The sequence below is a fragment of the Canis lupus genome, chromosome 8 (genome assembly GCF_011100685.1).
Source record: "Canis lupus familiaris isolate Mischka breed German Shepherd chromosome 8, alternate assembly UU_Cfam_GSD_1.0, whole genome shotgun sequence".
Classification (NCBI taxonomy): domain Eukaryota; kingdom Metazoa; phylum Chordata; class Mammalia; order Carnivora; family Canidae; genus Canis; species Canis lupus.
This window is the reverse complement of record NC_049229.1, coordinates 17337396-17351925: the sequence shown is the minus strand read 5'-3', so window position 1 is coordinate 17351925 and position 14530 is coordinate 17337396. Positions and strand designations below refer to the sequence as shown.

Genomic DNA, 14530 nt, shown 5'->3' with positions numbered 1-14530 from the left:
GTAATGGTAATGGTATAGTTTTATTTATTTATTTTAAAAAATATTTTATTTATTTATTTCTGAGAGACACAGAGAGAAACAGAGACATAGAGGGGAAAGTAGGCTCCTCACAGGAAGCCTGATGTGGGACTCAATCTCCGGACCAGACTCATGCCCTGAGCCAAAGGCAAATGCTCAACTGCTGAGCCACCCAGATGTCCCAATAGTATTGTTTTATAGCTCTCCCATATTTTGTGATTTTTCTCTCTAATTAGAAGAAATTAAAATTGGTATAAAAAGCCTAATTTGTAAACCTACTGAATTTTAGGAAATCATGTACATTGTTGTTTTTAATGGTCAGGAAGAAAAGCAAAGAATGAAACTTGATAGTTTGCTATAATAGAAGGTCTATATTATTAACATATCAGCAGAAGATTATCAAATTAATCATAAAAATTGACAGCAAAGAAAATTGTTAAGGTCAGCTATAATCCCAGAAAAATAACTCCTGAGATGGCAGATGGCAGTGTAGTGCTTTTAAAGAAAAGTTGCTTCATAAACACTGGACAAGTACTCTATTATTATTATTATTATTTTTTTAAGAGAGAGAGCGTGGAAGAGTGGACCCACACAAGCAAGCCATGCAAGGGGATGGAGGTAGGGGTGGGAGGGGCAGAGGGAGAGGGAGAGAATCTTAAGCAGTCTCCATGCCCAGCTGGGAGCCAGATGTGGAGCTCGATCCCCCCATCATGACCTAAGCTGAAATCAAGAGTTGCATGTTCAACCCATATTGCCACCCAGGTGCCCTTGGACCAGTACTCTTAAAACAAAACCACAGATAATTCAGTTAGGAAACTTCAGTTCTGATTTCCTTTATCCAAGTTGCATTTATTTTCACCTTAAAGTAAATTCAATTTTTGTTTTCTGATTTGAGAAAAATGGCTGATGTTCTTTATGAGACTAAAATTTCTGTTGTGGTGAATGAGACCAAAATTGTACATTACAGACTTTACATACACACCACAGAGTATATGTTTGTAAGTTCTTTTTTTAAAAAAAGATTTTATTTATTGATTCATGAGAGACACAGAGATAGGCAGAGACACAGGCAGAGGGAGAAGCAGGCTCCCTGCAAGAAACTTGATGCAGGACTCGATCTTGGACCCTGGGATCATGCCCAGAGCCAAAGGCAGACACTTAACCTATGAGCCACCCTGGCATCCCTGTTTGTCAATTCTTTACCCAAAAGTGGTCTTTGCAGCTCTTTTGATATTATAATTAAAAAAAAAAACCCCTCTCATTTGACCAAGGTTAATAACAAAATCATACTTTGTTAGACCACTAGGAATTTATAATATAGTATAAAAATGGTATAAACACAGAAAACAGGATGAGAAGTTTTTTAAATCATGCACATCTCTATGCTTAAAATGTTACCTTTTTTTAAAAGAAAAAAATCTCTGAACACATGGAGAATGGGAAAGGAAAAATAATTTACAAGAAAGAGTGCAAAACAATTTTCTTTTCATAATACATTATTACTGCATTGTATACCCTGAGGTACTAAATATGAAAGAGGCTTGATGTTACATGTTAAATCCAACAGATAATGGCATATCTCTTGATGTACTATACAAGAAGTACAATTCATTTTGATAGTGTCACTGAAGTAATATTACCTCCAGCATTAGAAACATGATGTTTCTCTGAGCATAAGCAATCGTTTTATAGGAATCAAACTACCGTATGTGGATGTTATAAGATAGTTTCTATCATGTGCCTAGAGTCGTTCTTAAGATTCAAGTAAAAAGCTTGTGAAAATGGCTGAAAACACGCATACCATTTAGCTACCATTTGGAAATACAGATCATAGGTATTAGTGATAATGCTTTGGGGCTAATTTAGGTGCAGCTATGGAATTTTTATTGGTATTTATTGTTTTTCAGAACAGCACATTTTGTCAAATATTTATAAAACAATACTAATAGGGCCAAATAGGCTTTCCTACTTTACTCCGTGATATGTCATTGTGGTGTTACATACTTCCAAAGGAACTAGAAGAAATATCATTATAATGGCAAGGATAATAACATGTTCTTAAGGCAAAACTCACATAGCAGACTCGGTCTTTGCTCAATCTTTCCTTCCTCCCTCCCTCCCTTCTCTCCTTCCTTCCTTCCTCCCTTGTTTTCTTCTTTCAGTAGATATTTACGGAATGTCCACTATGTCTTAAGGGCTATATTGGCTTCTGGGAATAGAGTGGGGAATTAAACAGATATGGTCTCTGTTCTCGTGGAGCTTACAAACCAGAAGAAGAAACAATTATTCATTGATTCAACATATATTTATTGGGCAGCTAATGTACCATACACACTACAGCAGTGAAAGCTACAGACAAGGGCAATGAGGTGGAAAGCACTTGGTATGTTCCAGGAATGATAAGTAGGCTGACACAATCGATTGGATTGGGCCAAAGAGAAAACAGAAAGGAGGCCGTAGCAGGCGTACAAGGGAGAGAAGATGGTGGCTGGAATGAGGGCAGTGGTAGAGGAGATGGAGATAAGGGAAGAATTAAGTTCAGTTAGGTGGTAGAGTTGACAAGACATTCAGAGAGAACCCTCAAAATATTAAAGTGTTTAACTGTGCTGATCCTCCAAAGTCTAGTTCAAATCTGATTATCCATAAATCTATCTCTGATTATTTACAGCTAAGAAAGACCATTATTCATCAGATAATGTGATAAGCTTTATGTCCACTGTAACAAATATATACTAGATTTTGTTTTGTAACATTTTCCTTATCCATCGCCTATTTGCTTTTGAACTCTGTTGCATATATATTTATAAATTATTCTAATTATAATAAACATGTTTACTGACATGGGTCAGTAAACTCGTAAGGATTTGGTAATGATGCTGTTCTCCTCGGATTTTTTTTTTTTTTTTTAATAGGAAGTCAGTTCCACTACCTCTTGGCACCACTTTTAAATGGATCATTTGTTAGGACACAAATCGTATAAGAAATAGGACTAGGGCTTCTCAAGTAAATCATTCTATTTCCTCTACAGCTTTTATACTGTAAATCTTTTATTTGGAACTCAGATAAACCATCAGATATCCCTAATATAGTACAGAGTCCTAGCAATAAGTAGACTTAAGAAAAAGAGGCTTTCCTAACTTCATCTTGCTTTTTGCTTTGTTTGTGGACCTTTGCCATAATTCCTTTGTCCTTGAAATCTTTTTTGGATCTTATTCTATACTTTATGGAAAATAACAAAAGAATTATTCCCAAGAATTATGAGAATAATCTCATCAGCTATCAGCAAGACAGTTTGAAAGAGGGTATACTGAATTCTCTGTCTCAGCAACAACATTTTATCATCCGTTGAATCTTCATTTCTGTGATTTGCAATGGTAGTCATTAAATAATATGAAGGAAAAAGGGACATGGCTGGAGATGAGGCCAAGTAGGGATGGATCTTGACAGATTGGAACGAACTTCAAAAAGAGGAGAAAATTGATTTGGGGTTGTATCAAGTGTACTTGGAAATAGAGGGTGTACTCTTTATTATCTCATGAGTATATTAGTCTTCATATATCACTGAGTCCCCTGGGAAAAATGGCTACTACTGCAAAAGTGCTTGTCACATCAGATTTATCTAACATGTTATTTGCTACAGACTTTTATTCTTCTAGGTCAATGTGGCATATGAATCTATCTTTAGTCTGTGTGTTTTAAGGCCTTATCTCAGTTAAAAAAATCGGTATTAAGGTCACAAAGTCTGTAGAGCAAGCCTTGGAGAACAGCGTATATTGTTCCAGGTTGATCATTACTAGAAGGTAGACGTGGGACTTCCTACTGTGAGATTAATGAAAATACCACCTGCCATTGCTCACATTATTGGGCGATTTATTCTCTCCAGAAGGGATGGGAGTAAAATTCAAAGAACAGCAAAGAATGCTTAAAAGGATTCATTTTTTGGAAATGATGAAATAGTGAGATTTATAAATAGAATCATAAAGGTTACATCTGTAAGAAATCTCAGATGCCATTTAGTCCTATCTTTTCATTTTGCTGAAAATTACAAATGGGGCATAATATCCTTTTGATCAGAATCATAACCCAGAATCACCTGTCTTGGGGGTCCCACTGGTTAGCTCAGAATGGGGCTAAAATTCAGGGAGGGGCATGACTCCCTTTCTCCTGTTCTTTGGGTCCCACTGATCAATCTTGCATCGTGAGCCATTACTTATTAAAACTAACTGTAAGGTGCCTCTTTCTCTGACCTATTTCCTATCACTTCTCACTGTACCCTCTCTGCTTTCTGGTGAATCTAATCATCTCATAGAGCCACATATGTACTAGCTTATGTTGCCTCTTCACTTTGTCATGTCATTACTCATTCCTGGAGAACCCAGTGCCCTTTCCGCGGCTGTCCATGTGTAGTCTACTATACTTGACAGTCTACGTGGCTCAGTCAAACCCCACTTTCACCAGTTTTCCCTGACTGCTCAGCCATGACAGATCTATGGTTTCTGAATTTCTTAAGTCCTTCCAGTTTATAACAGTGGTTCTCAAGTCCAGCTACTGTTCAAAGTAACTGGGTAGGTTTTTTTTAAAATTAAAGATATTAAATTTTATTTTAAATTCAGACTCTTGCACCCTACTTTCAAGATTCTATTTTGAGATAGGTCTGGAGTGGAGCCCGGGAATCTATATTAACCACCTCCCTCCAACACAAAAAAACTCCCCAAATGATTTTGAGGAGCAGATAGACTTGGGAACCAATGATCTAAAATACATAAGAGTTTAAAGTTCGAACACTTTCTTTTCATGTGAGTTTGTTTTATATTCCAACGCATAAAGTGACCTGTAATGTGGTTGAGGACAGCGGGAAAAGGAGGAAGGTGGTAAGACTTGCTTGCAAAAAGGAGTAGGGTTTGCTTGCAAAAGAAGCTTGGAGAAGCACATTCCTTGAAATACTAGCTATTCTGGTGAAATTTAAAATGAAGGGAGACTCCTAAAAAAGATATTTGTTCCACAGAGCTGTTAGTTCTAGAAATATCAAGAAAGAAAAAACCTGTGAAATCTAGCATAGCACATAGAGTATAAATGAGTATGTACTCAGTTTGGGTTTTAGCAAATACTTTTGGGGACTATATCCTTTTCTTTCTTGTCATTTAACTGAAGTATAATTAACCTACAATGTTATATTAGTTTCAGGTGTACAATATAATGATTCAATAATTCTATACATTTCTCAGTGCTCATTATAAGTGTACTTTTTTTTTAAGAAAAGATTTTATTTACTTATTTAAGAAAGAGAGAGAGAGAAAACACAAGAGGGGCATGTGAAGAGGGAGAAGCAGACTCCCCGCTTAACAGGGAGCCTGACATGGGGCTCGATCCCAGAACCCAGGGCTCAAGACCTTGAGCTGAAGGCAGACACTGAACTGACTGAGCCACCCAAGTGCCCCTCATTTATTTTTTCTTAAATTCCACATATGAAGCAAATCATATGGTTTTTGTCTTTCTCTGACTTTTTGCACTTAGCATTATACCTTCTAGGTCTATTCATGTTGTTGCAAATGATAAAAATATCATTCTTTTTTATGGCTAAGTAATATTCCATTATATCTTTATCCATTCATCTATTGATGGAGGCTAGAGCTGCTTCCATAATTTGGCTATTGTAAATAATGCTGTAATAAACACAGGAGTGCATATCTTTTTGAATTAGTGTTTTCATATTTTTTGGGTAAATACCCAATAGTGGAATTACTAGATCATATGGTAATTTTTAAAATTTTTTACTTTTTTGAGGAGCCTCCATACTATTTTCCAAAGTGGCTATACCAATTTGCATTTCCACCCACTGCACAAGGATTCCTTTTTCTCCACATTCTTACCAATACTTGTTTCTTGAGTTTTTGATTTTAGCCATTCAGAAAGGTGGGATATGATATCTCATTATGGTTTTGATTTGCATTTCCCTGATGATTAGTGATATTGAGGATCTTTTCATGTGTCTGTTGGCTAGCTGTATGGTTTTCAAAAAATGTCTGTTCAGATCCTTTGCCCATTTTTAATCAATTATTATTATTTTTGATTTTGAATTATAGAAGTTCTTGATATATTTTGGATATTAACACCTTATCAGATGTATCATTTGCAGATATCTTCTCCCATTTATTAGGCTTCCTTGTCTTTTTGTTGACTTAGACTATACTAGTAAGGATGCAGGAACTATTTGCCGAATGAATACATTTGATAACACACATTTTATGAAAGTGAGACTGAATTGGAAGAAAAAGGAAGAATTGGCTTTAAAGATGAAGAACAATAAGGATTAAATTTTAGAGGGGCTCCTGGGTGGCTCAGTATGTTAAGTGCCTGACTCTTGATTTTGACTCAGGTCGAGATCTCAGAGTGGTAAGTTAGAGCCCCACACTGGGCTCTCTGCTCAGCAAGGAGTCTGCTTGAGATTCCCTCTCCCTCTCACTCTGACCCTCCTACCTCTCTCTTTCTTTCTCTTTCAGATGAAATTAAATTTGGAAATAGAGTACATTGACCATATAGATCAAAGACCTAAACTCAGACACTTTCAGTATTAGCAGAACATCTAAAAGAGTGGAGTGCAGAAAAGACTTTAGTCAGTTGCAAGGATTCTGGTGGCCTGGGAAGTATATCTTAGCCTAGAGGTATTCAAATCCATAACAAAAGAACCACAAACACGGTGCTGGCCAAAAAACCCACTTCTAAATGGAGAGCAGAATTCTGCTCCTGCTGTCAGTTTGCAAGTGCCAATACCATACAAATTCTATGGAAATGCAGTTGTAGTCCTTCTAATTACTTTTATAAACATAAAAATGTGTGGTATAAGTCACAGAAAGTGCACTGACCAAAGAAGGGGTTTGGCCTTTTGGGTTCTGGAAGATTCTCTTCAACTGAACCATCTGTGGCCTTGGACCAACTACTTAGCTGTTGTGGGCTTCAAGTCATTCACCTGTTGGTTGTAGATAAAAATTTCACTTCGTGGGGTACAGACAGATCAATGTTTTTAACTCTCTACAGAAAAGATGCCCTATGAAGTTGAAAATAACTGATATGATATTGTAGAGCATTTAGACTTCTTAGAAAAGTCTCTTTATGCATGTATTTTCACTTTCTTTTTTCTGCCTAAAGTAGACATAGCTTCAACCAAATCTCTCATTTTAATCCATGTCCTATCCATAAGAAATGCATAATGAGTGTATTGATGAATTACCATGCAAGCTGAGAAGCTACATGCTGGCTAGCTTGAGGATTCAATTAAAATTGAGCAATATTATTTTGAATAATCAAATGCTGTTTTGAATAAGTAATTCAAGTAAACAAGGCAATTAGTAAAAAGTGATGGTGATGAAGTTGAGTGGGAGCAATTCTTACATATGTATATATGAAATATAATTTATATATACATTTTAAATATAATTTCAGAATTGAAAAACATAATAGCTTGTTGGAATGGAAAAGTTTATATTGGAAATAATAATTTCCCCAAACAGCTAAGAAGTGCTTTAACAGCCATTCTATAATCCTCTTTGATAAAACAGGTTCAATAAAGTTCATAGTACTATATTTAGTACTAATGTAAAAGATGTCCCTGCCCTGTAGCCAGGTCTAGAGCTAATATGAAAGTTTGGACTGTCTCTATATAAACCACATTAAACAACTGTATGAAAAACAGTCCAAGAAAGTGTTCATGTGATAGGTAGGTAATTCAAACACCTATTCTCTTCCTGTCTGTTTCTGTCTCTCTCTTTCTTAGAATTGGCTCAGGTAATTGTGGAGGCTGGCAGGTCCAAAATCTGCAGGGTAGGCTGGCAGGCTGGAGATGCAGGCAAGAGATGATGCTGCAGTTCAAATCTGAAGGCTGTCTTTTGGCAGAATTTCCTCTCCTTTGGGGAGCTTAGTCTTTTTTATTCTATTTTGTTATTAATTTTTAAAATTTGAGTATAGCTGACATACGATGTTATATTAGTTTCAGGTGCACAACATCATCATTCATTAATTCTATATGTTATGCTAGGCTCACCACAGTATAGCTACCATCTGTCACCATACAATGGTATTATAATATCTTTGACTATATTCCCTATGCTGTACCTCTTAGTCTCATGACTTATTAACTTCATAACTGAAGGCCTGTACCTCCCACTCCCCTTCACCCATTTTGCCAATCTTCCCCACCCTTACCTCTCTGGCAACTACCAGTTTGTTCTCTGTATTCATAGATCTTATTCTGCTTTCTGTTTATCCATTTGTTTTGTTTATTAGACTCCAATTATAAGTGAAATCATATGATATTTGTCTTTCTCTGTCTGACTTATTTCACTTATTTCCTAATACTTTCTAGGTCCATCCAGGTCAGTCTTTTTTATTTTTTTTATTTTTTATTAAGGCCTTCAAATGATTGGAAGAGGCACATACACATTATGGAGGGTAATGTGCTTTACTTCTAGTCTGCTGATTTAAATATTAATTTTATTTAAAGTGCCTTTATAGAATAACTGTGTATTATGGCCCAGCCAAGTTGAAAAATTCACGATCATACTATGCCATACATTTTTGTAGCCTTCCTTCAAATCCTTGTTGAAATGAGGTAGGGTACAGTATGTACCTAAAATTAAACACGGTTTTTCTTTTCAGTTATTTGTAAAAGCATTATCTGGCATGACTTTTCGTTTGCTTAAGCCCTACCCTGTCTTCTTTGGAATGGCTACTTTTTCATCAGTCTGGCACTGAAGAGCTGTATGTAGCCAGAGCTGCAAGCCAACCATCCCTGCCATGGCAAACAGATGCTCCCATTTATGCCTTCCACTGGCTATGCCTCTAAATGGAGATTTAAAAAGCCTGAACATCAATTATGTAAGTATTAAGTAAACACTTAAACTTCAGTTTTATAGTTGTCTTACCCAAGACTTTAGTTGCAAGTATTAGGAACACATTTCTAATTCTTTAAGCAAGAAGAAAATTCATAAGAAGGATTCAAGCAAAATTAGGGTGGCTTGTGTTATTCAAACTAAAAAGAAATAAATAATAGGTAAAAAGCCTGGATGTTAACTGCATACTGTGATTATGAAGGTTCTAAGTATCTCAGAGCAACTAGATCAGGAAGTTCTTCTTTATGTACTACCTAATTTCTTGCTGCTGAAATTTTTCTGTCTAATAGTAGAAGAGAAACTTTTCATCCAAGGGTAGGAAGCATCTCTGGGTCAGGTGTTTATCACAGGGCTAAGAGGCTGTGGCCAGGACACCACATCAGTATTGATAGTAAAAGTATAGATTTTGGGAGCCGTGTGTGTGTGTGTGTGTGTGTGTGTGTGTGTGTGTGTGTGTAAGGGTGCATGAGGGGAAGGCAGAGGAGAAGGGAAGGGACAAAGAGACATGAAGGTGAGTATTTCTCAGTGAACAGATGCTTGGACTGGGCAGACAGGATAAACCTTGTGCATGATGGCTTTTTCTCTCATAATTGGAAGTTTTAAGCCACTTAGAATACTAATAAAGAAGAAGTCCTAATATTAGGGTGTGGATGTGTTTTTGAAAGATCTACTAGGCAATTTCCTCACCCTACTTTCCTAAGAAATGTTTTTATTAAAAATTGTACTTACTGACTATGAGAAGGAAGAGTAGCAATATATAAGGTAAAAATAAAACTTCCCCATTCCAATATCAGCCCCCACACCATCACCCCAGTACCATTCACTAGAGGTTAAACTTGCTCTATTTGGAAGGTAGCCTTCAGATATTTACTTTAAATATGTAACTATCTTTTTCTTAAAACATCTGTAACAGATACATAGTATCAATCAGGAACTTTTTAACTGTAAGTGAGGGAAAACTTAAATCAAGCTAGCTAAATCTGTGAAGATATTTATTACCTTAGTAGCAGGAAGTCTGAGGGTAGGGTGTCTCTAGGCACAGCATGATTAGGGCTCTGGGTCAGATTCGTGTGATTTTGTTGTTGTTTTGCTTCCTATATGTGTTGGCTGGTCTTTCCTCATGGTGGCTAGATGGATGTCAATAGCATCTGGGTCCCATGCCTCCTTATTCATAGCCAACCAGGAGGGAGAAAATGTACCGCAGTCATGGAATAATTTGGATCAATTTAAATCTTATGTTAGTCTCTGGGTAAGTAGCAATTGTGGAGCACTGCCACATGTGGATTGGTTTAAGGCTGGATTCCTAACCAATCACTGATGAGGGGGATTGGGTTATCATGATCAGATTAGACTAATCAGAATCCACCCCCTGGAGATAGGATCAATTTCTGCTGGGTTACATGATCTATGTGGGGGAAAACTTGAATACATGTTGAGATGGAGGCAGTAGAGGACAGCTGTCGTGTAGGCAAACAACAATGCCATTTAAATGTTTGTGAACATATGACATGTATGTTATTTTTTACCCCCACTGGAAGACCATACTGTACATCTGGTTTGCCTTTCTAAGTAGGGAATTATTCTGAAAGTTTTGAGCTAAGAACTGATGATTAGAATTTACAGATTTAAAAGGGATATAGTTGTTAGGATGTTTATGAAAAGTAGAAATAGATATTTTCATAGAGCCTAGAAACAGGGGCCAGGAAAGGATAATATTTTAGGATATTAGTAATTGATAACTACCTCAGGGCAATGAGAGCCACATAGAAAATGTTTGAAGGGAGGGAGGAATTGCTGCTATTGTGAGTGTGCCTTTGAGGTCTCCTCCTTGCCCTTGCTGCTGACTGGCAACTTTCAACTAGTCATTCTTTCACAATTCCTGCTCAGCCAGCCACCTCCCCAGGTCTTGAAATGACCATTTATCAGATGGTAGATGATAGTATGAATTTAACTATGTCTTTATTTTACTGATATACTGATACTGAATACTGATAATATTCACAAAAGTCCGTCTAACTTTTCCAAATGTTGCTGGCTATTAGAAACTGGAATCTCTATGATTTATATTAGTCAAATAGAATTCATTCCAGATACTTGACTATATTGTATAGTCCAGTCATTAGCAAACTGGTACATGTACCAAAAGCTGATTGCACTCCAAGATGCAGGTGGTTCCCGGTGTATCCAAGGTGACACCCACTTTTTCTTCTGCATCATTCTTCAGCAGTTGGAGTGGAACATAGTGATCCTCACACTCACCTTTTATGGGTCTGACTTGGAGGTAGGTAGATGACAGGGTCATGGAAAGCCAGGGATAGTGTCTTAGGTGGCATGTACCTCCTAGGGGCAGTGACTTTTCTGTGAGACTGGAGGAGTGATGGTCTAGAAGAGGTGTTAGGAGCAAGGAATTTCCTGTAACATTCTCATCTCCGAGGGATATGGTACAATGCACAGCCTTTACCTGGTGAGTTGCTAGAGAAGTAGAGTCCTTGGTAGTGAGACAGGAGAAGGAGGCAGGGTTCAGAGAGGCTGTTCTTATGTGATTGATTAGAGAAAAGCAAGCCTCAGCTGGGTCTCAGCACACTGGCTGGCGAGGGTGAGGGAAGAGGTTCTCAAGGCAGTCACCAGTAGTCTGGGCTCTTACTCATACTCTCTGGGCATCAGGTAGAGGTGAAAATACCTAACTGGCAAGGCTGTTGTGAGGATCAACTACAATTGCCAACCCTGGACATACCTTTGTTTTGAAGTTGTTGTTTCCCAACCCTGCATCATAATGTAAAAGTTTATTCTCTAAGTGAAGCTGATCTCATCTATAGGAAAAAAAGATTCTTGGCTTCTACCTTTCCCCTTCCATTGCTGTTCTCTTATGATATACCTCTGCTTAAAGAAAAGGTGTCAGTGATTTGGCCACCCCATTGTCAAACTGTTGCCAACTCTTTTTTATTTCTAGGTTCATAATTCATTGTACAAATTGAGTATCACACGATGAGTTGACATTGGCTTCCCCAGGCATGGGAACTTAACAGATGAGTTACAGGTTAAAGTCCATTTATGCTGCTTTCACAGCTGGTGTTTTTTAAGACCTTAATATATAAGACCATCAAAGCAATGCCTCCGTATGTGGCCAGTACACAGTTCATTCTACCTGTGACAGTAAAAGAGTTGAAATATTTTTTGATACTAGTGAAATGGAATTGGGCATTGGTTTTTGGACCTGCCATGATTTCAATCTCGCAAAAGGCACCAATTCCACTGGTTGTCGAACTGTTGCCAACTCTTGGTATATGCAAAGCACTGTGGAGAACTCCCAAGGCTCCAACTGCTTTATAAAACCTTAAAATCACTTAGTGATGCTTATCAACAACTAATATTAATGGATAATGATGAAAACCACAGATGTCTTCCCAGAACTGACAGCATAAAATCAATTGAGACTGAGCCATCTTTTTTTGTCAGGAAATGTCATAAAATTATGAAAGTAGCGTGTTTTCAACTTTGGTCTTATGAAAAGTTTTCTATATTTTTAGTACTAAATTATCATGCCTACCTGTTTTATAGTAATAACATCTAATGCAATTGATTGAACTATCTGAGGAAAAGAAACATATTAGAAAAGTTTCAAGAACTTTAACAAATTTATAAATTTATTTATTTTTTATTTATTTTTAAGATTTTATTTATTTATTTATTTGAGAGAGAGAGAGAGAGAGAGAGAGAGAGAGAGGAGAGAGAGAATAGGAGCAGGGGGAGGGGCCGAGGATGAAGCAGGCTTCCTGCCACATGGGGAGTCTGGTTCGATTGCATAGTCCTGGGGTCATGACCTGAACCAAAGGCAGACTACCCAACTGAATGAGCCACCCAGGCACCCTTTTTTATAAATGTTTTTAAAAGGTAGTCATAATATTGCTAAACAGGCTACTGCAGAGACTATGATAGAAGTTTTTCAGATTGTGTAGGCACCAACCGTTAAACCTTGAGCTTTGACTATGAAGATTAACACTACAGTGTCATCAGAGCATGCATGGTGGGCTTCAGATAACTACGTTGGAGGGGACTGAGAGAAGAAATTTGTGTTCTATGCTCACTGTGAACTTGATAAACCCTCATGGCCACTTTGGTTTTGTTTTTTAGTTGGAGGCAAGGAGATTTTGCTGAACAGCTTTTGGTTGTTTAGAATTGAACTCCATGTCTGAATATATAGCAGTTAATATTGTATTCTTAGAAGTTTTCTGTTGAGGAGAGCCTGGGTGGCATAGTCTGTTAAGTGTCCAAGTCTTGATTTCAGCTCAGGTTGTGATCTCAGGGCCATGAGACTGAGTTGTCGGGGTTGGTGCTGGGTGTGAAGCCTGCTTAAGATTCTCTCTTCTTCTTCCTCTCCCTCTATCCCTCACCCTGCGCGCTTAAAAAAAAAAAAGTTTTCTTTTTAAATTTAACCAATATCTACTGAGCACTTATTACATGCAAAGATTGACATTATGGGCTGGAAATATGGATAGGATAGAACTCTATCCTCAAGGAGCTTAACATTTAGTGGGAGATACACATGTATTTTCAAATTTCAAACTGGATCTCAACAGCATCCTTATATATGTGTAGGTAGCCAACAACAACATACATGTACAAAATGGTAAAAATATAATCTTTTAAAATAGCTAATAGCAGACTTATATTTAAGAGGGTGATTACTGGGGCCCCTGGGTGGTTCAGTGGTTGAGCGTCTGCCTTTGGCTCAGGTTGTGATCCCAGGGTCCTGAGATTGAGTCCCACATCGGGCTCTCCTTAGGGAGCCTGCTTCTCCCACTGCCTATGTCTCTACCTCTCTCTCTGTGTCTCTCTTGAATAAATAAATAAAACCTTTAAAAAAAAGTGAGGGTGATTACTTTCCCCAAAGAGGAATTTACTGACCTTTTTCTGGAGGCATATAAGCCTGTATTCTCAGAGCTGAATGAAAGAAGCTAGAGGTCCCATTGTTTACAGTGCTGATTTCCACTTTTCCCCCCTGTTTTAGTTATATTTCAAGGTAGATTTGCCTGGAGTACAGACCTCCTCCTGTCAGCCTCTCCAGAAGTAAACCTGTCTGCTAGAAGGAGGGGACCTGGGTCTTTAACCACTCTTGATGCAGAATTTCAATAAATCCTTCTATTGTTACTCCAGGGCCATATCCCACCTATGAGGCAGACTTTGTTTCTCATTCCTGAAAATTTCTTGTCCATCTGCTTATCATCTTCCAAAATTTGTTAACCTTATTTACTGTCATTTCCTTTAGCAGGTTTCTTTAGTATTTGGGATTTATTAATGTTACTTCCTTTACTTTTATTTTTTGGGGCTTTGAAGAAGAAGCAGAGGTAATCTCTTTTGGGAAAAAATTGTGTGCAATCACCTACGTTTAGCCCTGTGGGATCTTTGAACATGGCACCAAAACCTCACACCTTTGTGGCATTGCTTCCAGACCACAGCATGTGTTGGTCAGAATGATTCTTGGCATCTCTCACTCATGCTGTATATCGACCCAGTTGGAAGTTTACAATGAAATAGCATATGCCACATTACAGGTCTAAAGGATGTTACATCACTCTCTGGGCATCTATGTGACATTATCATAATTGAACCCATGTCTGTCGGCCTGA

General features: G+C 37.6%; 1 protein-coding gene across 1 annotated transcript; it reads right to left on the bottom strand.

The window, feature by feature from the left end:
• Positions 1-11952: 11952 nt before the first annotated feature.
• On the bottom strand, positions 11953-12124 carry LOC100683064 (ATP synthase membrane subunit DAPIT, mitochondrial-like). The gene is given in 2 exon segments (XM_038544086.1): positions 11953-11992; positions 11994-12124. Coding segments are annotated over 2 exon segments (171 nt in total).
• Positions 12125-14530: the final 2406 nt, after the last annotated feature.